Source organism: Ostreococcus lucimarinus, chromosome 7 (assembly GCF_000092065.1).
Source record: "Ostreococcus lucimarinus CCE9901 chromosome 7, complete sequence".
In the NCBI taxonomy this organism is placed as follows: domain Eukaryota; kingdom Viridiplantae; phylum Chlorophyta; class Mamiellophyceae; order Mamiellales; family Bathycoccaceae; genus Ostreococcus; species Ostreococcus sp. 'lucimarinus'.
The window spans coordinates 108,135-133,079 of record NC_009361.1 but is presented as its reverse complement, the minus strand read 5'-3'; the positions used below and the strand labels follow the sequence as shown (position 1 = coordinate 133,079).

General features: G+C 62.9%; 18 protein-coding genes across 18 annotated transcripts; 9 read left to right on the top strand and 9 right to left on the bottom strand.

Moving 5' to 3' along the window:
* Positions 1-624: 624 nt before the first annotated feature.
* OSTLU_5718 (predicted protein) lies at positions 625-1,563 on the bottom strand (the record flags this gene model as incomplete). The annotated part of the gene is made up of 2 exons (XM_001418581.1): positions 625-965; positions 1,182-1,563. Coding segments are annotated over 2 exons (723 nt in total), but the record flags the coding sequence as incomplete, so codon positions are not given.
* A 665-nt stretch (positions 1,564-2,228) lies between these two features.
* OSTLU_32481 (predicted protein) lies at positions 2,229-3,811 on the top strand (the record flags this gene model as incomplete). The annotated part of the gene is made up of 2 exons (XM_001418808.1): positions 2,229-2,297; positions 2,444-3,811. 2 exons carry the CDS (start codon positions 2,229-2,231, stop codon positions 3,809-3,811), a joined length of 1,437 nt encoding a protein of 478 aa, XP_001418845.1.
* Positions 3,812-3,893: 82 nt separating this feature from the next.
* Positions 3,894-4,136, bottom strand: OSTLU_32480 (predicted protein; the record flags this gene model as incomplete). The annotated part of the gene is made up of 1 exon (XM_001418580.1): positions 3,894-4,136. The coding sequence occupies one exon, from the start codon at positions 4,134-4,136 to the stop codon at positions 3,894-3,896; it is 243 nt and encodes an 80-aa protein (XP_001418617.1).
* Positions 4,137-4,876: 740 nt separating this feature from the next.
* On the top strand, positions 4,877-5,918 carry OSTLU_24759 (predicted protein). Its single transcript, XM_001418807.1, has one exon. It carries the CDS (start codon positions 4,878-4,880, stop codon positions 5,874-5,876), a length of 999 nt encoding a protein of 332 aa, XP_001418844.1. The 5' UTR covers position 4,877; the 3' UTR covers positions 5,877-5,918.
* A 309-nt stretch (positions 5,919-6,227) lies between these two features.
* On the top strand, positions 6,228-7,205 carry OSTLU_16020 (predicted protein; the record flags this gene model as incomplete). Its single annotated transcript, XM_001418806.1, has 1 exon — positions 6,228-7,205. One exon carries the CDS (start codon positions 6,228-6,230, stop codon positions 7,203-7,205), a length of 978 nt encoding a protein of 325 aa, XP_001418843.1.
* Positions 7,206-7,282: 77 nt separating this feature from the next.
* OSTLU_32477 (predicted protein) lies at positions 7,283-7,999 on the bottom strand (the record flags this gene model as incomplete). The annotated part of the gene is made up of 1 exon (XM_001418579.1): positions 7,283-7,999. The coding sequence occupies one exon, from the start codon at positions 7,997-7,999 to the stop codon at positions 7,283-7,285; it is 717 nt and encodes a 238-aa protein (XP_001418616.1).
* A 95-nt stretch (positions 8,000-8,094) lies between these two features.
* OSTLU_32476 (predicted protein) lies at positions 8,095-8,919 on the top strand. The gene has a single exon (XM_001418805.1). The coding sequence runs from the start codon at positions 8,553-8,555 to the stop codon at positions 8,904-8,906; it is 354 nt and encodes a 117-aa protein (XP_001418842.1). The 5' UTR covers positions 8,095-8,552; the 3' UTR covers positions 8,907-8,919.
* An 88-nt stretch (positions 8,920-9,007) lies between these two features.
* OSTLU_92980 (predicted protein) lies at positions 9,008-10,453 on the top strand (the record flags this gene model as incomplete). Its single annotated transcript, XM_001418804.1, has 1 exon — positions 9,008-10,453. One exon carries the CDS (start codon positions 9,008-9,010, stop codon positions 10,451-10,453), a length of 1,446 nt encoding a protein of 481 aa, XP_001418841.1.
* A 43-nt stretch (positions 10,454-10,496) lies between these two features.
* Positions 10,497-11,556, top strand: OSTLU_35481 (predicted protein; the record flags this gene model as incomplete). The annotated part of the gene is made up of 2 exons (XM_001418803.1): positions 10,497-10,623; positions 10,760-11,556. 2 exons carry the CDS (start codon positions 10,497-10,499, stop codon positions 11,554-11,556), a joined length of 924 nt encoding a protein of 307 aa, XP_001418840.1.
* A 103-nt stretch (positions 11,557-11,659) lies between these two features.
* OSTLU_4906 (predicted protein) lies at positions 11,660-12,652 on the bottom strand (the record flags this gene model as incomplete). The annotated part of the gene is made up of 1 exon (XM_001418578.2): positions 11,660-12,652. A coding segment is annotated over one exon (993 nt), but the record flags the coding sequence as incomplete, so codon positions are not given.
* Positions 12,653-12,827: 175 nt separating this feature from the next.
* Positions 12,828-14,012, bottom strand: OSTLU_35268 (predicted protein; the record flags this gene model as incomplete). The annotated part of the gene is made up of 1 exon (XM_001418577.1): positions 12,828-14,012. One exon carries the CDS (start codon positions 14,010-14,012, stop codon positions 12,828-12,830), a length of 1,185 nt encoding a protein of 394 aa, XP_001418614.1.
* A 326-nt stretch (positions 14,013-14,338) lies between these two features.
* Positions 14,339-15,253, top strand: OSTLU_12689 (predicted protein; the record flags this gene model as incomplete). The annotated part of the gene is made up of 2 exons (XM_001418802.1): positions 14,339-14,374; positions 14,678-15,253. 2 exons carry the CDS (start codon positions 14,339-14,341, stop codon positions 15,251-15,253), a joined length of 612 nt encoding a protein of 203 aa, XP_001418839.1.
* A 247-nt stretch (positions 15,254-15,500) lies between these two features.
* OSTLU_16013 (predicted protein) lies at positions 15,501-17,502 on the bottom strand (the record flags this gene model as incomplete). The annotated part of the gene is made up of 2 exons (XM_001418576.1): positions 15,501-16,107; positions 16,496-17,502. 2 exons carry the CDS (start codon positions 17,500-17,502, stop codon positions 15,501-15,503), a joined length of 1,614 nt encoding a protein of 537 aa, XP_001418613.1.
* A 176-nt stretch (positions 17,503-17,678) lies between these two features.
* OSTLU_12688 (predicted protein) lies at positions 17,679-18,548 on the bottom strand (the record flags this gene model as incomplete). Its single annotated transcript, XM_001418575.1, has 3 exons — positions 17,679-18,131; positions 18,260-18,399; positions 18,503-18,548. 3 exons carry the CDS (start codon positions 18,546-18,548, stop codon positions 17,679-17,681), a joined length of 639 nt encoding a protein of 212 aa, XP_001418612.1.
* A 520-nt stretch (positions 18,549-19,068) lies between these two features.
* On the bottom strand, positions 19,069-19,965 carry OSTLU_2246 (predicted protein; the record flags this gene model as incomplete). Its single annotated transcript, XM_001418574.1, has 1 exon — positions 19,069-19,965. A coding segment is annotated over one exon (897 nt), but the record flags the coding sequence as incomplete, so codon positions are not given.
* A 939-nt stretch (positions 19,966-20,904) lies between these two features.
* Positions 20,905-22,734, top strand: OSTLU_32467 (predicted protein; the record flags this gene model as incomplete). Its single annotated transcript, XM_001418801.1, has 1 exon — positions 20,905-22,734. One exon carries the CDS (start codon positions 20,905-20,907, stop codon positions 22,732-22,734), a length of 1,830 nt encoding a protein of 609 aa, XP_001418838.1.
* A 543-nt stretch (positions 22,735-23,277) lies between these two features.
* OSTLU_32466 (predicted protein) lies at positions 23,278-24,090 on the top strand (the record flags this gene model as incomplete). Its single annotated transcript, XM_001418800.1, has 1 exon — positions 23,278-24,090. One exon carries the CDS (start codon positions 23,278-23,280, stop codon positions 24,088-24,090), a length of 813 nt encoding a protein of 270 aa, XP_001418837.1.
* Positions 24,091-24,239: 149 nt separating this feature from the next.
* On the bottom strand, positions 24,240-24,788 carry OSTLU_32465 (predicted protein; the record flags this gene model as incomplete). The annotated part of the gene is made up of 1 exon (XM_001418573.1): positions 24,240-24,788. The coding sequence occupies one exon, from the start codon at positions 24,786-24,788 to the stop codon at positions 24,240-24,242; it is 549 nt and encodes a 182-aa protein (XP_001418610.1).
* Positions 24,789-24,945: the final 157 nt, after the last annotated feature.

Here is a 24,945-nt window from a genome sequence, read left to right as displayed (position 1 = left end):
GTCCGTGTTGTGCGTCGTATACGAGACCGCGAGACGGATCGACACTTCGCGACGGATGGACGACGACGACGACGACGACGACGACGAGGGATGGATCGCGGTGCGCGCCGAGGACGCGGACGACGCCGCGCGATGGTTCGTCGCGGAGCTCATGGTCGGACGCGGCGCGTCGACGATGAGCGAACGGCGCGCGCGCGCGATGTGTCGAGACGCGGCGAGACGACGCGGGACGAGGACGCGCGCGAGAAGGATCGCGAAACGCGCGCGCGCGGCGCTGGAGGTCGCGGTCGAGGTCGCGCGCGTGGTGGCGAGACACTCGTGGGCGCGGCGGGCGGCGCTGGCGGCGACGTCGAGGGCGTGCGTGTGGGCGCTGTCGGGCGCGTGACGACGTCGGCGACGAGGCGAATCGAGACGAGCGCGCGAGCGCGAGCGCGTCGCGCGCGATGGCCGAGAGAATGGATGCGTCGAGTCGGCGCGATGTGCGGATCAATTGAATTTCATCGGTGCTCGCGCGGCGGACGCGTCGCTGAAACCGGCGCGCTGCCAATCGCACTGCGCTCGAATGCCCACGCGGCGTTTCATCTCCATCGTCGTCTCGGCGGGTATGAGATTACTCTCCAGCCCGAGTCTCCTGAGCGTGGTGTTTTCATCCATGGCGTCCATGAGTTCGCACGCGCCCTCGCGTCCGATGCCGTTGCGCGTCAAATCTAACGTCTCGAGCGCGATGTTTTCGCGAAGATCGCTGGCTATGTCGGACGCGGCGGAATCGCCAAACGCGTTCGATCCCAGATTGAGCGTCTTCAGAGTCTTGTTTTCCCCCAGTGCGTCGGCGATGTACCACGCGTCGTCGTCCGTCATTTCGTTCGCTTGAAGATTGAGTTGCTTCAAGTTCGACGCGCCGGACTTGAGCGACTTCGCGAGCCATTTTGCGCCGTCGCGCACCGAGTTGTTTGACAAGTCCAAGTCTTCGACGTCGTTCAACGCGTCGGCCATCGCGTGCGCGCCCTCCGAACCCACCACGTTACACTTCAAATCGAGTCTTCGCATGATTTTCGACGCGCGATTGATGGTTTCGTCGTCTAGTTCGTGAGTGTCCATGTCGTCATCGTCATCCGATCGGCGTCGCTTGCGCAAGGCTTCGGCGATCGCCCGGGCGCCTTGAGCGCCAATGCCGTTGAAACCGAGTAATAAAGTCTCCAACCTGCTACCGAAACCGTGCGTTGCGAGCGCCATGCACCCTTCGTCGCCGCATCCGTTGTGTTGAATATCGAGTTCTTCCATGCTCGTCTCGCCCGCGAGTGCAGACGCCAAAGCGCGAAGGCCGTCGCCACCGATTAAATTTTGCGCCAAATTCAACGATTTGAGCGTCTTCGTCTTACGCAGCGCGCTCGCGAGCGCCAACGTCCCCTCGGCTCCGATAGCATTTCCTCTGAGATCTAATCTCTCCAGCGGACAACCGTTTTCGTCCAGCACGGCGGCGATGCGTTCACCGGCGCTCGCGCTCAAGCCGCACGCAGATAAATCCAACTTCTTCAACGACCGCGCGTCCGTCAGCGCGCTGATCAATCGCCCGAACCCTTCCGCGCTCAGCCCTTTCCCTCCACGAAGCGTGAGCGACGTCAATCGATCGACGCTGCTCGACGCGCCTCCAAACGTCCCTCGCAACGCGCGTTCGAGCAACCACGCCGTCTCGTCGCGCGGTCGTCGCACCTCCAACTCCAAATCCCGCCCTCGCGCCGCGTCCTCCATCGCCGCCTCGGCCATCGCGTTCGCCCCATCCAACGCCTTAAAATCGTCTAACCCCAAATCTATCGTCGCCCTTCGCACCGCGCTCGAGCGCGTCGTCGGCGCCGCGCCTTCGCCTTCGCCTCGGCGTCCCGCCGCGAACGCCAGACTCAACTTCGACATCGCGTCCATCACCTCGCTCGCCTTCCGCGACCGTTTCCCTCGCCGCGCGAGCGCGTCGTCGCCGATCCCGTTCGCGTCGACGTCCATCGCGCGCGTCGTCGTCGTCGTCGTCGTCGTCGTCGCGTCATCGTTCGGTCGTCGCTTCACGCCTAAACAATCGAGCGTCTCGTCCACGACGTCGCGCGCGCGACGCACGCGCTCGAGCGCGTCGTCGTCATCGTCGTCGTCGTCGTCGCGTCGCGCGCGCATGCGTTCGCGCGACGGCGGGCCGCGACGGCGCCCCGTCGCGCACTGGCGCTCGCGGCAGTCGCGCGCGCGTCATGGTCGAGCTGCGCAAGCGCGCGAAGACGCCGCTCGCGACGACGGCGTCGCGGAGCAGGGCACACGAGGTGCGCGCGCCGACGCGCGCGACGACGAGGCGCGCGCGCGCGACGCGGCGCGGCGTCGATGGAGAATGCCGTTGGGACGCGCTGCCGCGATGCGCGACCGCGCGCGGACGCGACGAGAGGACTGACGGACGGACGCGCGCGCGCAGGATGATCAACCGCCGTCGCCGTCCTCGCCGCGCGCGCCGAAGCGGCGGGTGTCGATCGATCACGCCAAGCGCGTGATCGAGCAGGGGCGGGCGCGATGGCGAAGCCTGCGGCAGCGCACGCAGTCGACGCTGCTCATGCTCGCGGCCGCGTCGAGCATCATCGTCGGAGGACACGCGTACGCGATGATGCTGTGCTTTGCGGTGCAGTTCGCGATGGCGAAGGAGTTGTTTGCGTTCGTGTCGAACGCGCACGCGGAGGAGAACGCGCCGGGGGAAGATACGGCGGCGTTGCGAAGGACGACGACGACGCTGCGGTGGTACTGGTTTTGGACGCTGTCGTTCGCGGTGTACGGAAGATTCGCAAAGTACTTATATCTTGGGTTCATGAGCGCGAAGGAGTGGAACGAGTTGTTACAAAACGGGGCCGAAGTGAGCCCCGGAGCTTGGTTGGCGATGCACCACACGTTTTTGAGCTATTGCGCCTATCTCGTGGGATTGGTGTATTTCGTGCTCACGCTGAGGAAAGGGCGATACGCGTATCAGTTCGCACAGTTCGCTTGGACGCACATGATCGTCGCGGCGACGACGATGACGGGATACTTCAACGTTTCCAATCTTTTAGAGGGTATGATATGGTTCGTGTTTCCACTCTTTCTCGTCATCGTCAACGACATCATGGCGTACGTGTTCGGGAAAATCTTCGGCAAGACGCCTTTGATTAAGATTTCACCCAACAAGACGTGGGAAGGATTTTTGGGCGCGTTTGTTTCGACTCTCGTCGCTGCGCTGGCTATGGCGTCTTACTTGCAGAAGTTTAGTTACTTTACGTGTCCGCCGAGCGGCGACATGTACTTTCGAGGTATCTTTTCTCGGAGCGCCAAAATTTGTGCTCCCAACGAGCCGTTCATCGTGTCCGATAAACCGATCACCATGTTTCTCGGCACCGTCGTCGGTCCTCTGGCGACCAAGTTGACCGGCATCGCCACCGTACGTTGCTCGATGTTCATGGTGCACTCGCTCGCGCTCGGCACCTTTGCGAGCGCCGTCGCGCCGTTTGGCGGCTTTTTCGCCTCTGGGTTCAAGCGCGCGTTCAAGATTAAAGACTTCGCGGCAACCATTCCCGGACACGGCGGTATCACCGATCGCATGGACTGCCAAGTCATCAATTCGTGCTTCTCCTCGCTCTACCTCTCCAACTTTATCACGCACGTCGGCGGCTCCTTGACGCTGGGCGCGCTCTTGACGAAAATAGAGCTCGCGAGCGACGCGCACATCGTCGCACTGTACAACGCACTGACGAAAATGATCGAGGCGCGAGGTCTTTCCGTCGGGATCGATCCATCGATCCAAACCATTGTCCAAACGTAAACTTTTAATATCACGCCGCTCGCGACTGGTACTAAACTCCTTCCTAATCATTACAAAACGACCGCTGCGAGCGCGGTGCGCGCTATTCCGACGGCTCCGCCGGCTTCGCATCCGCTATGGCGGCTAGGTACATCAAGTTTTCCTGCAGTTTGGTCTGATACTTGGCGCACTCCGCGAGCTTGCCGACGTTTTGATTCTCAAGGATCGCGAGAATCAGTTGCTGATTCTCATCCAAATACTTTTGTATCAGCTCCGTCGTCACCACGGACGGCGCGGCGGCGTCGCCGGGCGTCACAAATGAAGGACCGGCTTGTTCGCCAGACATCACGAGCGGCGCGCGCGACGAACTGTGACGCGCGGTTCGCTCGCTCCGAGCGCTCGACGCCGACGCGTCGCCCTGATTCGAATTTCGCTCGACCGCACCGCCGCGCTGCGATAGTGTACACGATGAAAGATTTAAAACAACATTACGCTACAGTCATTCGCGTCGAACGCGCCGCGAACGTCGATCCTCCGTCACGCGTCTTCGTCGTCGCCGCCGAACGCCGCCTCGACGAGTCCCACGAACCCGACGACGAACGTCTTCGCGAACGCCGCGTTCGCGCTCGTCGCGTCCGCGCCGCGCTTCAGCGCGACATCCCTCGCGATCGCGCCCACGACGCCGTGCGCCACGGCGACGAACGCGACGAATCGTCTCGTCCACGCTTCTTGCTCCGTCGTCAGCGCGCCGACGCGCGACCAATCGCCGCTGTACCCCGCGTCGACGACGCCCGCGAGCGCGATCGCGATCGACGCCTGCAACGGCGCGAACCACGCCTCGGCGGGCCACCGGCCGAACGCGTCCTCGAACGCGCGCCACGTTCGAGCGTCGTACGCGTAAAACCGACCACCGCGCGCGTCGTCGGCGCCGTCGCCGTCGTCGTCGCCGCGCGTCGCGCGTCGCGTCGTTCGACGCGCGTTCGCGCCCGCGCGTCGCGTCGTTCGACGCGCGTCCGCGCCCGCGCGTCCCGCGCGCGCGACGCGCGCGACGCGCGTCGCCGTCGTCATTGCGCCGCGCGCGCGTGTGATGCCTCGCGCGCGATCCACCGCCGCGCTCGTCGCCGTCGCGCTCGTCGCGCGCGTCGCGACGACCGCCGGCGCGGCGCTCGCGTCGTCGTGCGCGCCGCCTCGATTCTCGTGCGCGAGCGCGCGCGCGACGGTGGACGACGCGTCGAAGTGCCACGCGTCGTTTCGGTGCCGAATCGTCTGCTCGCCGAGCGCGTCGTGCGTCGAGACGTTCACGATACGCGCGGGCGAGGCGACGCTGCCGACGGGAGAGACGGTGACGTTCAACGCGTCGACGCGGGAGAGATCGGCGCTGGGACCGACGACGTACGGAGGGGACGCGGCGTGCAGCGCGGTGGGATGCGACGCGTACGCGACGCGACTGACGACGCAAAACGCGGCGCTGACGGAGAGGTACGACGGGAAGTTTTGCGAGGTGAGGGAGACGAGCGAGCGGTGCGCGCTGGAGGGGGCGCCGAAGGATGGGTCTTGGACGGAGTTTACGGTGACGATGAAGTGTCGGAATAAGATTTTGCCGTGCGGCGCGCGAGCGGTGGCGGAGATTGATTTCCTCGGCGTCGTCGGGTCGGTCGCGCCGGGCGCGCCGAGCCCGCCGACGCCGCCCGACGCGCCGCCGATGCCGCCGAAACCACCGCCGCCGCCGCCGCCGCCGTCGACGTTCGCGAAGGGCGGCGCCGGTCGGGCGGCGCTTCGCGCGGCGCTCGTCGTCGCGTTGAGCGCCGTCGTCGCGTACGCCGCGCTCGGCGGCGCGTACGTCTGGGCGCTCGAACGCGGCTGGGTCGAGGGCATCGCCGAACCGTGCTGGGAGCGCGACGGTGCGTTTTGCGAATTGCTGTGGTGTTGGTGCGCGCCCGCGTATTGGCGCGCGAGCGACGAGGAGTGCCTCGCCGCGTACGAAGGTCGCGCCGCCGCCGAAACCGCGACGCGCGAGGACGTCGCGCAAACCACCGCGCCTTTATTAGGCAACGCGTCGTCCGACGACGACGACGACGACGCGTGACCGACGCGCTCGCTCTTGTAAAACACGAATTGTTTCCCGCGACGCCGGCGCGCGCGCCGCACTCGCGAGCGCGCGGGCAACGGCACCACGCGCGCCCGCATCGCCGCCCGCGCGCGCCGCGTCGCGTTCGTCGCGCGACGAACGCCGGCGATGTCGTCGCCGCGCTCGAAACGCGCGAAAACGAGCGCCGACGTCGATTCAAATCCAAAGACGACAGCTGGAACGGCTTCCGACAACGGATGGCTCGCCGCGCTCCACGCCGAACGCCTCGAACGACGCGGGATCGCGCCGGGGCCGTCCGCGAAAGACGTGACTCGCGAGCGCGCGAACGAGCGCGCGCGGGCGCTGGCGATGACGATGGTGAACGCGCCGAGCGCGGGCGAGAAGACGTCGGAGACGCTTCGCGCGACGGCGGCGCCGGCGAAACCGAAAGCGAACGCGGAGGACTCGCGCGAAGGCGTCGCGATCGAAAAAGGAGATTTGAGATTGTTGACGTATAACGTGTGGTTCGGAGACGTGGCGCAGGCGGAGCGGTTGGAGGCGCTCGGGAAGGTGATCGAGACGTGCGACGCGCATGTGGTGTGCTTGCAAGAGGTGACGCCGCAAGCGTTGTTCGTGTTGCGGGCGCAGCCGTGGTGGGATGCCTACGTGGTCGGGCCCAAGCCCCCGTTGCAAGAGTATTTTAGCATGATGCTGTTCAAGCGCGTGGTTCGCAGTGAGGTTTTGAAGCGAGATCAGTACGCGTTTAGAAATTCGCAAATGGGACGATATTTAGACGTCGTCAGTCATATGCGATGCCCGAGCAGCCGGGCGACGTTCGCGCTCGGTACGTCGCACCTGGAATCGTACATCAGCGCCAGTCGAACGAGCGCGCGCGAACGCGCCGTGCAAATGTCTGAGTGTTTTTCGTGGCTGAACCAGCACGAGAACGCGATTTTCATGGGCGATACGAATTGGGACGACAAAGATGGCGCCGTGCCTTTACCCGACGGTTGGCGCGATGCGTGGCTAGAGGCGCGGCCTGGCGATCCGGGTTTCACGTACGACGCTCGCAAGAACGCCATGCTTCGTGGCTATCTGCAAAAGCGTCTCGATCGGGCGTTCGTGAAACTCAAGCACTTTGACGTCAAACGCGTTGAGATGGTGGGCACCGATCCGATTCCAGGCGTGACGTATCATAAAACGGTTAGCAACCGCGGCAAGGCGCAAATACTAGAGCTACCCGTTGTGCCGAGTGATCATTTCGGGTTGCTTCTCACGCTGCGTGGAAAATCTCGAAAGCTCGACGAGCGCGGGGGGAACGACATCGAGACCGTAGACTTGACGTAGCGCGATGCCGATAGAAAGGTAGATCAGAAAGGTATAGTTGTACTGTTCGAATGAAAAGAATACTATTTACCGTTCGATCACGAAAAGTGCGATACTTCTTCGCGAGCCGCAGCCTCAGCCTCAGCCTTTTCATCGATTTCGATTTGCTTCTCGAGTTGCTCGATATCCTCCTTGATGACTTCCTCTCTGATGTGCTCCTTCATGAACTCCGCTTCGTGTTTCGCGCGCTCTAACTCTAGCTCCGTCACTCTGCACTTGTGTCTCATCAACTCCATCTCCGTCTTCAGCGTCTTCACCTCCTTTTGGCACGTCGAGACGTCGCCCGCTCGAACCGGCTTGCTCGCCGCCCGCTCGACGTGTTCCTTCACCTCAATCTTCTTCGCCTCTAGCTCGTGTTTCGTCGTCTCGTGCTCGCGTCGCATCGAATCCAACTCTCGCGTCAGCGTTTCGTGCTCTTTGCTGCGCACAAACAGGTCGTGTTCGAGCGTCGTCATTCGCGCTCGCACCTCTCGCAAATCCCCCTCCAGCCCATCCTTGTGCTTTCTCACGCGTCTTTTGCTCACCACCTCCTTGCGACTGTAATAACTCAGGTACAGAAACAGCGTCATGAACACCAGGACCAGGTGCCACGGGTTGAACGTCTTCTTGATGCGCTCCGCGGCCGCGTTTCTCCGTTTCTTTTGCGACGACCCGTCGAACGGCATCAGCCCCGGCCCGGAGTTCGCGCCCTCTCCCGGCGCGTACACCCCCGGCGCCGGCCCGGGCTGCGCGCCGTACCCGAACGTGTCGTGCATCGCGCGTCGCCGCATCGCGGCGTCGTCGATCGGCGCCGCGTGCGTCGATGTGCCGTCCGCGCGCCTCGCGCGCGCGCCCGACCGCACAACGCGACGACGTCGAACGTCGTCGACGCGCGCGCGCGCGCGAGCCATGGCGCGCGCGCACGTCGGATCGCGCGACGCCGCGCGCGTCGCGGCCGTCTGCGTCGCGTCGACGCGACGACGCGCGCGAATCGGTGACGCGACGAATCGACGTCGCGCGCGGTCGACGCCGCGCGACGCGCGCGGCGCGCGAGGGACGCGCGCGACGGACGGTCGACGCGCGACGGGCGTCGCGCTCGACGACGGCGACGCCGCGCGCGAGGGCGCGGCGCGACGCGCGGCTGGGACGCTCGGTCGGGCGGCGGCGGCGGCGTGCGCGGCGCTCGTCGTGGCGAGCGGCGGCGGCGCGAGCGCGGCGGACGACGTCGAGAGCGTCGCGCGCGGCGATGCGACGATCGAGCGCGCGCAGAGCGGTGAAATCGTCGGTGAGGCGTCGACGGCGGCCGAGGTGAGCGCGCCGGGGGTGGTGATGGCGAACGGCGAGACGGCGCCGAACGCCGAGGCGACGAAGTCGGAATCGAAGAGCGCGACGACGAACGCCGAAACGGCGGAGAGTAAGCCGAAGAGCGAAAAGCCCGATCGACGGGGACGAATGAAACAACTTGCAGATTTGCGCGAGGAGCTCGCGGAGCGCGAGCTCGAACTCGAGAGTAAGGAGAATGAGTTGCTAAATCGCGATCAGACGGTGCAGGTGTTGCAACAAGAGCTCGAGTTGAAGACGAAGCTCTACGAGCTGATGAAGACCGAGCGGGATAAGGCGATCGAGGAGTCAAAGTTAGCGAGTGGGCTGTGCGCGCAGGCTCAAATTGGCGGTGGATTTTGACCCGATCGTCCGGCTGTCACAGTAGTTTTGTTTCATATACACGGAGAGACTCCGACGCGAACGTCACATGTCAAACGCCACATATCGCCTCGTCGCGCGCGATGTCGATCGAAGAACGAAAGCAAAAACCAACGAAACTTCTCGAGGACGAGCTCGGCCGACCGCTTCACGCGTTGCAGGACGACTCGCTCGCCGCCGCGGAAGAAACGTTTCGCCGCGACGTCTTTGCATCCTTCGAGAGCGGGCGAAAACTTCTCGGGAGCCACCGCGTGGAGGATTACTTGGATGAATACTACGGCGAGAGCGATCGGACGCCGCCTCTGATGCTCGCGGACACGCTCAGTATGTCGGAGTGTATCGAGTTCATGCGCGCGTTTAACGTGTCGAGCGCGCCCGTGCTCACCGGTGATGCGAAAACTTTCATAGGGTGGTGCAGCGTTTTCGACATTCTCCGAGACGTCGCGGCGGCGATTCAACGCGCGAAGCCGCCGGGTCGAGAGATCGTTCGGGAGACGGCTGCGTTGACGGGGCAGCCTCACGTGCACTCGGCGTGGGGCGTGCTTCGACACGCGTTTCGAACCGTGACTTCCGCGGAACGGCTGAGCGGTGAATCTGTCGAGCGCCGAGAGGTCGAACTCGATAATCATCGCCGCGAATGGCTCTCCTCGATCTCGCCGGAGGACGTGAAAAACGCGATCGATGAAGTGCTGAACATGACGCTCAAAGAAGCGCGACGAAAGACACACAGTGAGGAAGACGGGAGAATGGTGAGTCGCGTAGCGGCGGCGGATGCGGATCTTCTCGAGCTCGTTCGATCCGGCTTCCTGCGCCACATCGTCACCGCAGGGGACTTCATCGCGCCTCGCCAGGCGCACGTGTGTCATCGCGTGTGCACGTACTCGCTCAAACCCGACGACAAGGATGAGATGAAAGAGAAGATGGTTGTCGAGGCGCTCGTCAGTCAAGCTGATATTGTGCAGTTTCTGTACGACAACAGCGATTCGTTCGACGACGCCCTCAAGCGTCGAAACTTGACGTCGCTGGGCTTGGGCGCGCGGAAATCGCACCGCGTTTTCCCCGACTCTGACGTCATGTGCGTGTTCCCGGAGACGCGCTTACTCGATGCATTCGTGATGATGCACGTCACCGGTCACTCGTGTCTGGGCGTGGTCGACGAACCGCGCGGTAAATTGATCGACGTCCTTTCCGTATCCGACATTCGCGAAGCCGTGTTCGATGTCGACGCGCTGTGCGACACAGTCGAACGATACCTCAAGTCACGAGCGCTCACGCGCATTCCACTCGTTACCCTCACCGAGGACGCTGATTTCATCGACGTCCTGGGTGCGCTCGCGAAGAACTCCATCCATCACGTCTTCGTCGTCGATTTAGAAGGCTCGCCTCTGCGCGTCGTGACGCCGACCGACGTGCTCACGCGGCTGGCGCTACCATCCGCGCGCAAGCTCGGTTGGAGGTTCGATTCTTACGAAGTTCACCCCGATACGTTCGAGAACAATCCAGCGACCATGATTCGCCCGATCGCGTAGTCCTCGTTGCAACGACGACGCACCGCACACCGAGCCTCTCGCCATGCAACGCTTGATGCAATCTGGCGGTATGCCCGGCGCCATGCCCGGCGCTGGTGACGCCGCGCAGGTCGACACCGCGGAACAAGTGTACATATCTAGCTTAGCGCTGCTCAAAATGCTCAAACACGGTGAGCGCGCGACGCGAGCGACGAATCATCGTCGAGTTGACTGTTGGATCTGACGCGAAATCTCGAGACGATCGCGGTCGTGTGCGCGACGCGCGGGCGTGGACTGACCGATGGACGCCGCCGTCGCTCGAAATAGGTCGCGCGGGAGTGCCGATGGAAGTCATGGGCCTGATGCTCGGACAGTTCGTCGATGAGTACACGGTGACGGTGGTGGACGTCTTCGCGATGCCGCAGAGCGGCACGGGGGTCAGCGTGGAGGCGGTCGATCCGGTGTTTCAAACGAAAATGTTAGACATGTTGAAGCAGACCGGGCGAGAGGAGATGGTGGTGGGTTGGTACCACTCGCACCCTGGGTTCGGGTGCTGGCTGTCGGGGGTGGACATCAACACGCAGCAGTCGTTCGAGCAGTTGAACCCGAGGCTCGTCGCCGTGGTCATCGACCCGGTGCAGAGCGTGCGAGGGAAGGTGGTGATCGATGCGTTTCGATTGATTAATCCGCAGACGATCATGCTCGGTCAGGAGCCGAGACAAACGACGTCGAATCTGGGGCACTTGAACAAACCTTCGATCAGCGCGTTGATCCACGGGTTGAATAGGCACTACTACAGCATCGGCATTTCGTACGCCAAATCGGTGCTGGAAGAAAAGATGTTGTTGAATTTGAACAAGTCGAAGTGGAGCGCGGGTTTGAAGGTGAACAAGTTCGACGAGCAAGAGAAGCAAAACGAAAACGTCGTGCTCGAGCTCAAGGAGTTGGCGACCAAGTACGAAAAGGCCGTCGTGGAGGAGGACAAGCTGACGGCGCAAGAGCTCGTGGTGAAAAACGTCGGCCGGCAGGATCCGAAGAAACATCTCAGCGAGAACGTGCAAAAGCTCATGGCGGATAACATCGTGCAGACGCTCGGGGTGATGCTGGACACGATTTGTTTTTAAGCGCGAAAAGACGACGTCGCAAATCATAGCTTTACTAGTGCGGTGTGAATTCATCAAATCTAAACCCGTGTGTTCGTACCGATCTCTAAATTGCGCGTTTCCATCACGGCGCCTCAGGAGTGACAGTTTTTGAGCCCACGTCTTTCCAATCCGTGCTCAGGACCGTCCCGGCGCTCTCCTGAAATGATTTATTCATCGCGCGCCGAGTGTCATCATCTGCGTTCATGTAAATCTTTTGAAAAAGCTCGTTCAACGCCGCTTCGCCTTCGGGCTTTTCTTCCGAGAGCTCGGCGTCAAGCTCTGCCTCCAGAGCGTCCCAATCTTTCGCCGTGCGCTTGTCAGCTTGCGGTTTTACTTCACTGTACGCGTTCACTGACGATGTCGATAATCCGCCTCCCGGCCGTCGCTCGAGATCGTTCCAGTGTCCGGGTGTCTTCTTCTTCATGCGAATCTCCACCTTGGCCGGCGACACGTTGACCACACCACTTTCGCGATCGACCGCCCCGAAAAGTTTCAGCTCTAAAATGTATGGATCATACATTTTCGCGTGCGCATCGCCCCCACTCAAAGCATCTATCGTCACCCGCAACACATCGCAAGCGTCGTTGAAATCCAACGTCAACGCGTCCGCCGTGACGCCTCGCGCGAAAATTTCCACTGTCGCGTGCGTCTGCGACTGATACCACGCCCGCTTGAAACGCTCGTCGTTCGCGTGTGGCGATGCATCTTCGCCGCCATCTCTCGCCTTCATTTCCGCCGTTTTCGCCTTTTCGAGCCACTTCATCGTTGTCGCGCGTCGGCTCGTCCCGCTCGGCTCGGCGCCGACGCCGCGCTCGAGCGCTTCCCGTGCCTTTGCATACGCCCCGATCTCGTACGCCGCGATCCCGAGCCTGAGCAGCGCCTCGGAGTTGTCGCCCTCGAGCGCCACCGCGTCTACGGCGTCCGCGAACGCCTCTTGCGCGAGCCCGACCGCTAGAAATGTCTTGGAGCGGTGACACAGCAGCGCCACTTTTTCACCTTCGTCGCCGGTTCCCAGAGCGTCGTCGCATATTTGCAGCGATTCGTCGTAGTCCTCGTCGTCGAACGCGTCGCGCGCGCTCGCAAGGGCGCTCGCGGCGGACATGGAGCGCGATCGCCGCGCGCGTGCGAGTGAGGTCGTCGCGCGTTGGGGAGTCAAACAGTCAACGCGGACTAGAGACGGACGAGACGTGCGGAAAAATGTGCGTGAGCTTTGGTTAAACCGTACTAGTATTAGTGATAGGGTTGAGCGCTCACTCAATCTGCCAAACGATCCCACGCGTGCCGATGGACTCGTTCGGCGGCCCAGCGTCCGTGTCGGACTGCGTCCAGTTCATCCGAACGCTGTACAGGCGTTGGTTTTCCTTGCGACGAACCATGTCAAACTTACCAGAAATGAAGTGACCATCGCTGGCGTATACCTCAGGAAACATGTAGAACGCTTGTTGACCCCAGTGCGTGGCGCCGTTCGCGTCCGGTGCTGTCGTGAGCTCGACCGGGTTCTCGCACGGGTTCTCCTTGGATCCCGCGAACGTGACGTCGAACCAGCCCGCGAACGCGCCGACGCGCGTCTCCCCCGAAGGCCCTGCGAGTCCATCGAACAGGCGCAGCTTGAAGTCGACGTCGCGAAGAACTTTGATGTCGTCCATCGAGCACGTGTTCAAGTCAAAGCTCGCCAACGTAAACGGCTTAGCCATGACTTGCGACGGGTGAATGTCCACCCACGCCGCGGTGTTCAAATAGTGCTCTTTTTGCTCATCTTCGTATTCGCCGTTCATGCACGACAAGTCTATGCCATAATTTTCGTGCGTGTTCCGCACGAAATCCTCCCACACGTTCAAGCTCTCTTGAAGCTCTTGATATTTTTGCCCACTCTTGTTCGACTTAATCGCGCTCAGATACATCTTCGCGTGCGACGGAAACATCGCCCCTCCCGGCTTCATCCACTTATCCCTCGCGCACAGCACCGAATCAAACATCGACTCGCGCAATAAAAAGTACCCCATCCATTCACTGATGATCACGTCCACCTTCTCCGGCAGTTCCACCTCCTCCATCGATCCTTGTATCACCTCCACGACGTCGCTCAGCCCGTTCGCCGCGACGATTTTCCTCGCTTGCACAGCCATGTGCGTCGCCTCCACCGCGTACACCTTCTTCGCCCCCGCTTGCGCCGCCCACATCGCGAGCACACCAGATCCCGTCCCCACGTCCAGCACCACCTTCCCCCTGAACGAATCCGGATTCAATCGCACCGCGTCGCTGTACGCCGTCATTCGATTCTGATCCTCCAGCATGTCCTTCTGGTGATACAGGTACCCGTACGTGCAAAAATAATTCGCGAAATCCGCGTCGCCGATGTCCTTCGGTTTCGTCACCACCAGATTCGCCGTGCGCCCGTCCCCGTCGTCCCTCGCGCCCGCGCCGTCGGCGTCCATCGGCGCGTTCGTCATGTCGGCGCCGCCTCGCGAGGCGTTCGCGCGTCGTTTTCGCGCGCTCCCGCGCGACGCGCGTCGCGGGCGCGGCGGCGCGACGCGCGCGCGGCGTGCGAGCGACGTTTGCGCGCGTCGACGGCGCGAGGCGCGTCGTCGTGTGCGGCCGCGCGCGCGCGCGCGCGCGTCGCGCCGCCGCCGAAACAGTTGACTTCGTGATGCGCTCGCACCGTCCTTCTATGCGACGCCACGCACTAGGGTTCGGGGCGCTAAATCGCGCGCCATCGCGCGCGCGCGACGCCCGCGCGCGCCAGAATCTCGCGCGCGCGACGATGAATCCCGAGTACGATTACCTGTTCAAGCTCCTGGTGCGTCGAACGAGTCGCCGCGACGACCGACGCCTCGGCGCGCGCGCGCGCGACGCGCGCGCGCGCGCGCGAACGCGACGCGCGCGCGAACGCGCCGCGTGCCGTTGAGACGGGCGATCGTCGCGACGCGAACGCTCGACCGCGACGCGCGGTGACGCGAGGGATCGAGGGACGGGCGCGCGCGGACGCGAGCGAAGGCGACGCGGACGAGGACGGGATCGACGCGCGGGCGCGGGAGGCGCGAACGGAGGCGAGGGAGACGCGAGGACTGACGAGGGCGGATCTATCGACGCGCGCGCGCAGCTCATCGGCGACTCGGGCGTCGGTAAGTCGTGTCTGTTGCTTCGCTTCGCGGACGATACGTACACGGGGACGTATATCTCGACGATCGGGGTTGATTTTAAGATTCGCACGGTGGAGCTGGAGGGTAAGACGATCAAGCTTCAAATTTGGGACACCGCGGGGCAGGAACGATTTCGGACGATCACGTCGTCGTACTACCGCGGCGCGCACGGCATCATCGTCGTGTACGATGTGACCGACATGGAGAGTTTTGAGGCGGTGAAGGGATGGTTGAACGAGATCGATCGCTACGCGAACGAAAATGTGAACAAGTTGCTGGTGGGGAATAAGAGCGACTTGACGAGTCAAAAGGTGGTGGATTACGCGACGGCGAAGGCGTTCGCGGATGAGATTGGGATCCCGTTCATAGAGACGTCGGCGAAGAATGCGACGAACGTTGAGCAAGCTTTCATGACCATGGCGAACGAAATTAAGAACCGCATGGCGAGCCAACCGCAAATGAACGCGGGTCCGCGAGGAAACACCGTGCGACCGGGCGAAGGTCGCAGCGTCAACGCGAAGAGCTCTTGCTGCTAGTTTCATACTTCTGTCTCGTTCACTTGTGCGTCTTAGACGCAGCTTTTAATTCTCAGCACAGCGATATGATTGTACGTTAAATTGACGCCTCGCGTAGTAGAAGCGAGAGAAACCGATCGCGCGACGTCGCCGCGCCGCGGCGACGATTACTATTTCAATATTCAATATTTCAATCGATCGCGCGATAAAATCAATAAGCGTGTGCATACATATACGTCGTTAGGCTAAAATGCGTCTCTGGCGTCGGTCATTGATTCCACGACGAATCAAGATAAAACAAATCCAACGCTCTGCAGTTACCGCACTGTTGCGATCCGGCGGGCGCCGGCTCGGATCCTTGCGCAATAGCAAACGGACACGACTTCCACGTGTGTGCGGTCGAGCGCTTGTCGTTTGCAGTCGTCAGCGTGCGCGATGCGCGCGGCATTTCCACCAGCGCCACCTCGTTCGACGGTTTCTTCTGCGACACCGTGGTTGTTTTCGCCTTACGCTTTGATATCGACTTCACGTGGCCAGTCTTCACGAGTAAGAAATCGACGTTCTTGGAGAGCCCGCACGTCACCGTCTCGCCCGTCGGCTTCTTCGTCGGGTTCGTTTCGTTCGCTCGCGGGTCCGTATTTTCTTCCAGCGAAACCTCATCGCGCGACTCGTCGCCTTTCGTCGTCGCCGAAGTCGCGTCCGAGGCGTGCAACGAAGCACCGTTCGAACGCTGCGTCTCCTCCACCGTCTCTGGCGTCGATCGCGCGTCATCGACGTCGTCGCCGTCATCCACGTTAACGTGTTCATCGGTATCGAACGAATGCTCGTCCGAGGGCGTCTCCAGCGCGGCGTTGTCCACGGCGTCAAACGAAGAACTGCTCAGAACAGAACCGCGTATCACCGAGGTCTCAGCGCGCGCGCGCTCGGTCGCGCGCGACGGCGTTCTGCTGACTGGTGCGATTTGATTGGTTCTATTCATCCTACGTTCCGCGCGCGCGCGCGGCTCGAATGCGCGTCGTGGAGTGCGAGCGCGCGCGGCGCGCGCGAGAGAGGGTTCTTTCCCCTATCGCGCCGTAAAGCTGCCAAGGGAAGAATTATGTTACAGATGCTTCTTTTTTGCGCGCTAGTCGAGCGCGCGAATCGCGCGATGTTCATCTCGTGTCGTCCGCGAGCGCGATGACGCCTGTCGGCACGCCGGGGGTGTCGTCGTCGCTGGTGTTCACTTCTTTGACTTCGTCCGTCGTCTCCGTCGCGGCTGCGTACGCGATCGACGCGAGCGCGTGACAGCGCACTTTCGTGAATTGTAGACATTCAATCGCAGCCGCTGCCCACACCAGTGTGCGACATGCATTTAAACCCCACGTAAACGTCGTCGTCGTCCGTTGCACGCTCGGCGGTGCTCTCGAGCGAATATACTCGTTCGTTCTCGAGGCGAGTTCGAGCGCCGTTACGAGAAAAATCGCGCCGAGCGTTTGCGCGTACTCTGGAGTCGCATCGACCTTGTCCACCGCGTCCACCGCCGACGCATCGCCCTCATTGATTGGAGGGAACAGCACGGATCGCGTGAAGTTCCCCACCGCCGTCTCGAGCGAAGCGACGCCGAAGAGCGTTCGCATCGCCGTCTCCTTCACCAACGCCGTCAATGACATCGTCTTCCGTCGTTCCTCCGCATCCATGCGCGATCGCAGCTCGCCGATCGCACGTTCAATCGCCGGAATCGTCGACGTCGTCAGCGCGCGAACGTCGCCCGTCACTTGATTTTGGACGCCCTCGGAACGCCGAACGGCGCCTTCGATTTCCGAACTCGACGCCTCCAACTTGCTCGTCTTCTCGCGCACGTCGTGCAGCGCGAGCTGCAACGCCCCCAATAACTGTCTCTGCGGTAACGATTTATCGAACGCCGATTCCAGCGCGTGCTTTTGTCCGAGCAAGTACGACTCCACGTCTATTTCGTTCGGCGCGTCAGCCTCACGCGCGGGCGCCGCGCCCGCGTTCCCGATGTCCGACAGCGCGCGCATCGACGTCGACAACTCCTTCGGGACGACCGATTTTCGTCCCACGACGAGGTCTTCGGGCTGCCAGATGGCGTCGATGGGCGACACCGCGCGTTTTTTCCGCGAGCGTGGGCCATCTTCTTTTGTCCCCCCAGATTGTGAAAACGCGTTCGCGCTCTCGCCGCGCGCGCCGTCGACGCGCGCGCGCGCGAGATCGCTCGCGCGCGCGGACGTTATGGGAGATTCATCGCCCGCGTCGCCGTAGCGGTTCGCCATGGCACCGCGCGCGGCGATTTGCGGCGAGACGCGGCGTCGCGGCGGTTATCCGCGCGGGCGTCGCGGCGTCGCTCGGCGATGGCGCGGCGGAGGCGGTTAGTGTACAGAGAAATCATACAATTGACATGATGCGCGCGTTTCTAAGTTCTTCGTCGTTGGCATCGCGTCGCGCGACGCTAGCAGCATCCGCTCTGTTCTACGCGCGGCGGAGCGTTCAAGCCGACGGTGTCCGACGCGCCTCCTCCCGCGACGTATCCGAGCTTAACTCCGTTACTCTCGTCCTTCACATCTAATCCGGCATCGATATTTTTCACCACCTCGCGCGCGGTGGCGATGAACGCGTCCTCGACGTGATCCGCCGTCTTCGCGCTCGCCTCGACGAAGAGCAAACCGTTCTCCCTGGCGAACATTTCCCCCTCCTCCGTCGACACCGCGCGCCTGTGCGAAATGTCCGCCTTATTCCCCACGAGCGTGATCACCATGTTTGGATTCGCGTGCGCGCGACAGTCTTGCAACCACGTCGAGAGGTTATCGAACGTCTCCCTGCGCGTCACGTCGTACACGAGCAGCGCCGCCGCCGCGCCTCGATAGTAGCTCCTCGTGATGCTTCGAAAGCTCTCTTGTCCCGCCTGCGCGCGCGCGTCGATCGCACGTCAGTTGCCGCGCGCCACAGATCGTCCGCGTCGATCGTCGCGCGTTCTTTTCGCGTCTTCGTTCGTGTTCGCGTTCGCGTTCGCGTTCGCGTTCGCGTTCGCACCGTGTCCCAGATCTGCAATTTCACTTGTTTGCTCGCCACGCTCACCATGCGCGACCCGAACTCGACGCCGATCGTCAGGTCGTGCACGGGTTGAAACGTCTTATCGGTGAACTGCAGGAGCAGGCACGATTTCCCCACGCCTGCGCGGAAAACGGTGGGTTCGGTCAGCGGCGTAACGAGAATGTGCGCGCGTCGTCGCGGTGCGGCGCGTCGACGCGGCGCGACGCGGCGCGTCGGACGCACCGGTGTCGCCGATTACGATGTATTTGAAGAGGTAGGCGTACGACATGACGTCGCCGAGGCGAGACGCGCGCGCGGGAGTCACGTAAAGAATAAAATTGCAACGCGGGCTACGGCGGCGCGCTCCGACGACGCGCGAAGACGCGAGCGAAGGCGCGCCGAGAGACGCGCGCGAAGATGCCGAAAGAACGCGCGCGCCAAAGAAGTTTACGCCGCGTGGAGACGCCGCGCGAGATGGAAGACGCACCGAGAGCGCGCGGGACGATGAGACCGAGCGCGGCGTAGCGCACGTTGCACCACTGACGCTTCATCTCGAGCGCGGCGATGGAGCTCTCGCGCGAGTCACCGAGCGCCTTGATGACGTTTCGCACCAGCGCGTTCGCTCGTAACACGATGATCATCTCTTTCGATAAATTGTTGCCGATGATCGCGGCCTCGCCGAGACCTGGACGCCCGGCGCCGCCTTTGGCCTTGTCGTCGGCCCACTGCTTCTCGAGGACTCGTCGATCCACCGGTTCGCCGCTCGACGTCTTTCTCGCCAACGCGAGCGGCATGAGCCACGCGAATTCATCCGGCACTTGCAAAGCTTTCGCGGCGGCCACCGCGCGGACGCTGTCGCCGACCGCGATAGCGATCCATAAATTTGACATCGCCTTGCGCGATTCCTCCGTGAGCTCGCTGTACAAGCCGTGATCCAACAGCACGACTTGCGTTCGCCCGCTTCCGTCGGGATGCGCGCGGCAGAGCAAATTTCCAGGGTGAGGATCTCCGTGGATGTACCCGTGCACGAGAAGCATGCGCGCGAAACAATCGCTCAGTGCGAGCGCGGCGTGCTCGGGGTCGAGACCTTTCTCGCGCATCCCTTCGATGTTCGTCAGTTTCTCGCCGTCGATGAACTCCATCGTCAACACGCGACGAGTGGTTAAATCCCAGAAAACCTCTGGGGTGTCGATGCGGGCGTCGTCCGCGAACGCCAATCCGAGCCGTTCGCAGTTCCGTCCTTCCGCTTCGAAATCGATCTCCTTTTCCAGTCTTGACTTGAACTCGTCCACCATGAAACCGAAATCAAACGACGGAAAGAAGAGCCTGGTGAAGCGCACCAGCGCGCTCATCGTCGATATGTCGCTCTCGATCGACCGCTCGAGCCCTGGTCGCTGGATCTTAACCGCCACCGTCCGTCCGCTCTTCAACACCGCGCGATGCACTTGCGCCAACGACGCCGCCGCCATGGGTTCGGGTTCAAACGTCTCGAACAGCGCCTCGGGCGCGCGACCGCCGAACTCATTCCTCACCACTTTCAGCACCGCGTCGCGCGGCGACGGCGCCACCTCATCCTGCAGCTTACTCAACCGTCGCGCGTACGCCTCCGGCACGCCGCCGGCGGTGGACGCGAACTGTCCAGCCTTGACGTACAGTCCTCCGTTCGCGCCGCACATCGCGTGCAACCGCTTCGCGTTCCTATCGTGCGCGCCGCCCTCGCTTCGCCACGTCTCGCGTTTCGCGAGCTTATAGTCCACCACCATCGTCGCCACCGTCGCCGCCGCGTGCGCCGCGCGCGCCGTCCCTCGCGCGAGCGTCGCCGCGTCGCCCTCGTCCTCTTCGACCGTCGCCGCCGCGCCGAGCGTCGCCAGCGCGACCGCCGCCGCGACGCCTCGCGCGCGCCGCGTCATCGCGATCGCGCCTCGCGCGCGCCTCGCGCGCCGTCGTCGTCGTCGTCGCGTCGTCGCGCGCGCCTCACGCGCCGTCGTCGTCGTCGCGTCGTCGCGCCGCCTCCGCGGGATCTTTCGCCGCGTCCTCGCGCATCTTCAGCGCGAACGTCGAGCACGGGATCGCCGCGCCGACGAGCACGACGGCGCGCGCGAGCGCGCCGCGGCGCACGAGCATGCGCGGCGCGGTCGGCGCGCGGCAGTGTGCGACGCGCGAAGCGAATCGATTCGATGATGCGCGCGCTCGCGCGACTCTTCGGACGCGCGCGCGCGCGCGCGGACGACGACGGCGACGGCGACGACGGCGCGGACGCCTCGGACGCGCGCGCGCGCGCGCGAGGCGCGCGGACGCGCGCGCGCGGGAGGAAACGGCGTCGAACGCGCGCCGGAGATGACGGCGCGAACGACGCGCCGGACGCGCGCGACGCGTTCGCGCGATGGGTGCTCGATCTCTCGCGCGCGCGATCGGCGCGCGCGATCGAGGTGCGCGCGCGCGCGTCGGAGGCGGCGATCGAGCGCGATCGGCGCGCGGAGGCGGACGCGACGGTTGAGGAGACGGTTGAGGAGACGGTTGAAGCGACTCGCGCGCGAGTCGCGTACTCGGAGGACGATCGTCGAGGGGCGAAGGCGCTGTTGGAGGTGGCGAGGGAAGCGTTCGAGGACGGTGAACGCGATGAGGGGCGCGCGGGGGCGAGGGAGATGCGCGGGTACGGGTTGCGGTTTACGCGAGACGCCGCGAGAGGCGAGACGGTGCTGGAGTTGCGCGGACCGCGACAGTTGATCACCGCGCAGTCGTGCGCGCGAACGCCGGCGTTGGCGGAGTTGGCGAGGTATTGGCTTCTCGTGCAGTCGTCGGCCGCGGTGCGAACGCTGGTGTCGAGGCAGGAATTGAGACAATGGCGAAGAACGCGTCGCGCGAGGGCGCTGGCTCCGTGGGCGAAAAAGGAAGATTTTGAAGGCGACGGGTACGTCATCGATCCGACGAGCGAACAGTTACACTTGACGCTCGATGAAACGTTGTTGTGTTGCTTTCTCGCGTTGGAGAAGAAAAAGGGTAAAAGTTCGTCGCATTACGAGTATTTGAGCAAGTTGCCGACGCTCGAAGAGTATCAAGCCTTCATTCCGGCGTACCTCCCGATGCCTTATTTCGTCAATTTATTCGGATACGGCGAAAGCAAAGCGGCGTACGGGTACGAGCCTCGGTGCAACGCCGACTTACGTTGGCTGATTCTCGAGCGTCACCGAATCGAGCGCGCGGTTGAGCTTACGTATAGTCAAATTGTGTCCCAGGTGACGTATGGAAACTCGTCCAGTCGAGGGCCAACGGGCTCCAGGGGCAATGAAATCACGGCGGGGGAGTTTCGGTGGGCGTATGCGGTTGTCATGTCGCGTTCGTTTCAGTCGCCGAACCCGGTTTCGAATGATCCATGGCGAGACATGTTTCGAAGAATGGACTTTTGCGGCATCTTCATGGCTCCCGGAATGGACTTTGCCAATCACAAACGACCGCGCGAGGTGTCGTACGTTTCTTCCGACGGCTTCAACGGAAACGGGCAAGTCACGATGAAGGCGCTTCGCAATTTTAAAGCCGGCGAGTTCTTGCACATCACGTACGGAGCCAAAGGGAACACAGATTTGCTCTTGCGATACGGGTTTTGTTTCAAGGAGAACGTCGAGCCGGACGGCTCGAGTAACGATCGGTTTCGCGTCGACAAGGACGATTTCAGACGATTCGTGTGCGGCGCGGACGACGAGGGAGCTGTAAAGCATCAGGAAATCATGCTACAGCTGGCGACTACGGCCGATTACACGTACAAGCCGTTCGTCGAGCTTCTCGACGTGGCGCGAGCGCACTTCGTCGAGGCTGAGCCAATTTTACTAGCCGACCGCGAAGACGCCGCGCCCACTCGAGACGACGATGTGTGGGATCAAGAAGAGGATGTTTTCGCAGCGAACGGAACAGATACTGAGGACGAGGAAGAGTACGTCGCGATGTACGGCGCCGACGAAGAGTCGCTCAAAACGGACTCGTACGACGGCGACGTCGTTTCGCGCGACAAGCACTCGGCGCGCTTGCGCGTCGAAACGAAAGCACTTCGCGCGCTATCCGAATATCTTTCGACGCTCCAGTTGGTCGAACCACCCGAACACGCCGACGCGCTCGCTTTGGGCAAAGCCGACGTCCGCGAGCTCACGTCGTACTCGCACCTGCGCGAGCTCGCGCGAATTTGGCGCGCGTCCAGACGACGCACGCTCGACGTCTACGCCCTCGCCGCGCACACCCGAGCGGAAAGCTTACTTCGAGACTTCGACTCCGCCGACACGCGTCGCGGGCCGTCGAGTCCGACGGCGCGCGCCGAGTTGACGCCGACGCGCGCGCAACTCCTCGCCTCTCGCGCGCTCGTCGCGCGTCTCGCCGACGCCGCCGACGCGCGCGTCGCCGCCGACGCCCTCGCCACCGCTCGCGCGCGCGTGTTCCGCGCCACCGCCCTCTGGGACTCGGCGCGCGAGCTCCACGGGCATCCTTAACCGCCCGCTAGACTTCAACTAGACTCTAGACTTCAACAGCCAGCCCGCGCGCTTTGCGGCGTCTTTTCCCGCCAATTTCCCGCGTCGGTCGATTTCGCGCGTTTTTTTTATTACCGCTCAAACCTCGTTAAATGCGCGCGCGCGCGACCCGTAAAACCAACCATCCAAAGATCGCGCGATCTCGATCTCGATCGGATCGCGCGCGCGCGATCGACGCCGTCGCGATCGACGCCGCGCGCGCGGGCGCCGGACGCGCGGCGATCGATCGCGAGGACGCGCGCGGATAACATCGCGGCGCGCACGGGCGACGATCGGGGACGGTGACGACGCGAGGAGGCGCGCGAACGAGCTCGGCGCGCGGTGCGCGAAGGTAAACGTCGCGAGACGTCGATAGGACGGCGAGGCGAGGCGCGAGGGGGGGTCGGGACGAGCGAGGAAAACGCGATGGGGCCGAACGCGGGCAATGCGGCGCCGAGCCGGACGCCGGCGGACGCCGCGCGCGAGGGCGCGGGAGGGGACGAACGCGCGATCGCGCTCGAAGGGATGGCGACGCAGGCGATGTACGCGCAGCAGATGATGACGACGATGACGCCGGAGGCGATGGGGGCGGCGTACTACGAACGACAGAACGCCGCGCTCGCCGCCATGGGACCGCACATGATGGCGTCGTACGCGGCGTACGTGGCGTACGTGCAGTCGCAGACGTACAACGTGCAGGCGTACGCGGGGATGATGGGCGCTTCGCCACCGTTTAGCGGCGCGTACGGGACGCCGGCGATGGGCGCGGCGGCGTACGGCGGCGAAGCGACGAGCGCGCGCACGGGACGCGGCGGCGGCGGGGCCAAGAAGGGCGGGAAAGGCGGTCGCGCGGGACGAAAGGGGGGCGTGACGCAATCGATTCGCGCGTGCAAGGCGACGGTCAAGGCGTCGACGAACGTCAAGGCGCAAAAGCAAAAGATTTGCGTCAACTGCAAATCGACCGAGACGCCGTTTTGGAGGAAGGATAAGGACGGAATCGGATCTCTGTGCAACGCGTGCGGGTTGTACGCGGCGAAGAACCATGCCCCGCGACCGGCGTTGCTGTGGAGACGATCTGGCGCGACCGGAAGCGAGAATGGTGGATCGGACAAAACCGGTTCGGACAAAACCACCGAAGCCGTCCCTTCGAGCAGTGGCGACGCCGCTGAGAACAAATCAAAACAAGACGGGCACACCTCGCTGTTGAAGACTTCGGGTTCGGGTGATCTCACCGCGACTACTACTACTACTACGACGACGACGACGACGGATAGCGATGACGCAAGAATAGCAAAGCAAGAAGCGAAACTGGATGGAGTCGGCCGCGGCGCCGAGTGAATCTCGCTACGCCGCGAAGGCCGCAAAGTCAACGGGATTGATGAACGACCCTTTCACTACACCTGCACGCGATAAGCACGATACCGACACTTGCCACTCCATTCCAATTGATCACTGTCTTAATACAACGCCCAGACTACCACACTGCATCACGTCGCACTCTTCATCGCCATGCGCTGCCTCTTCCCAGGCTTGCTCTTGCCGGATTTGCGTTTGCTCTGCGCGTGACGCCTCGAACGTTTCTCCTTCTCCTTGGGCGCGCTATCGCTCACTTTTCTCGCGAACTCCTTCTTCGCCAAGCGTTTCGTCATTTTCGCGTCGTCATCGCCGTCCGACTCATCATCAGAGGCTTCGTCACCGGAAGAATCAAACTGATCGAGCGAAAACTTTCCACCCTTTGCCCGCTCGCCCTCCGCCGAGCGTAAAATTTTTTGCGCCCGCAATCGCGCCAGGCGTTCAGCGTGCGTCTCCGCCTCCCCGTCGCTCACGATTCCATCATCCTCGCGCACCGCGGGATAAAAACACACGAACGTCTCGTCGTTCGCCCTTCCGAGTTTTTCCAAATTCTTTCGATGTCGCTTGCTCGCCGCGTGCGCGCGCATATTCGCCGCGCTCAACAACAGCGTCCCCGGACACGCCCGACACTTCGCCGCGATGCTCTTCGCGTCAGAATCTCCTTTTAACGCGTCTTCAATCATCGTTCGCGCGTCATCATACCTCTCGCGCGTCGACGTCGCCTCCTCGTTCGTCGCCGCTTCTTCTTCGTCGTCGTCGTCGTCGTCGTCGCTCGCGCTCGCGCTCGCTTCTTCATCGCTCGACCGCGCCTCCGGTCCCGCGGACTCGACCGAATCCGAA

Bases quoted from the DNA above. Each gene is read 5' to 3' on its own strand.
- OSTLU_24759 (XM_001418807.1), top strand. From the start codon at position 4,878: ATGCCTCGCGCGCGATCCACCGCCGCGCTCGTCGCCGTCGCGCTCGTC.
- OSTLU_32476 (XM_001418805.1), top strand. From the start codon at position 8,553: ATGGCGAACGGCGAGACGGCGCCGAACGCCGAGGCGACGAAGTCGGAA.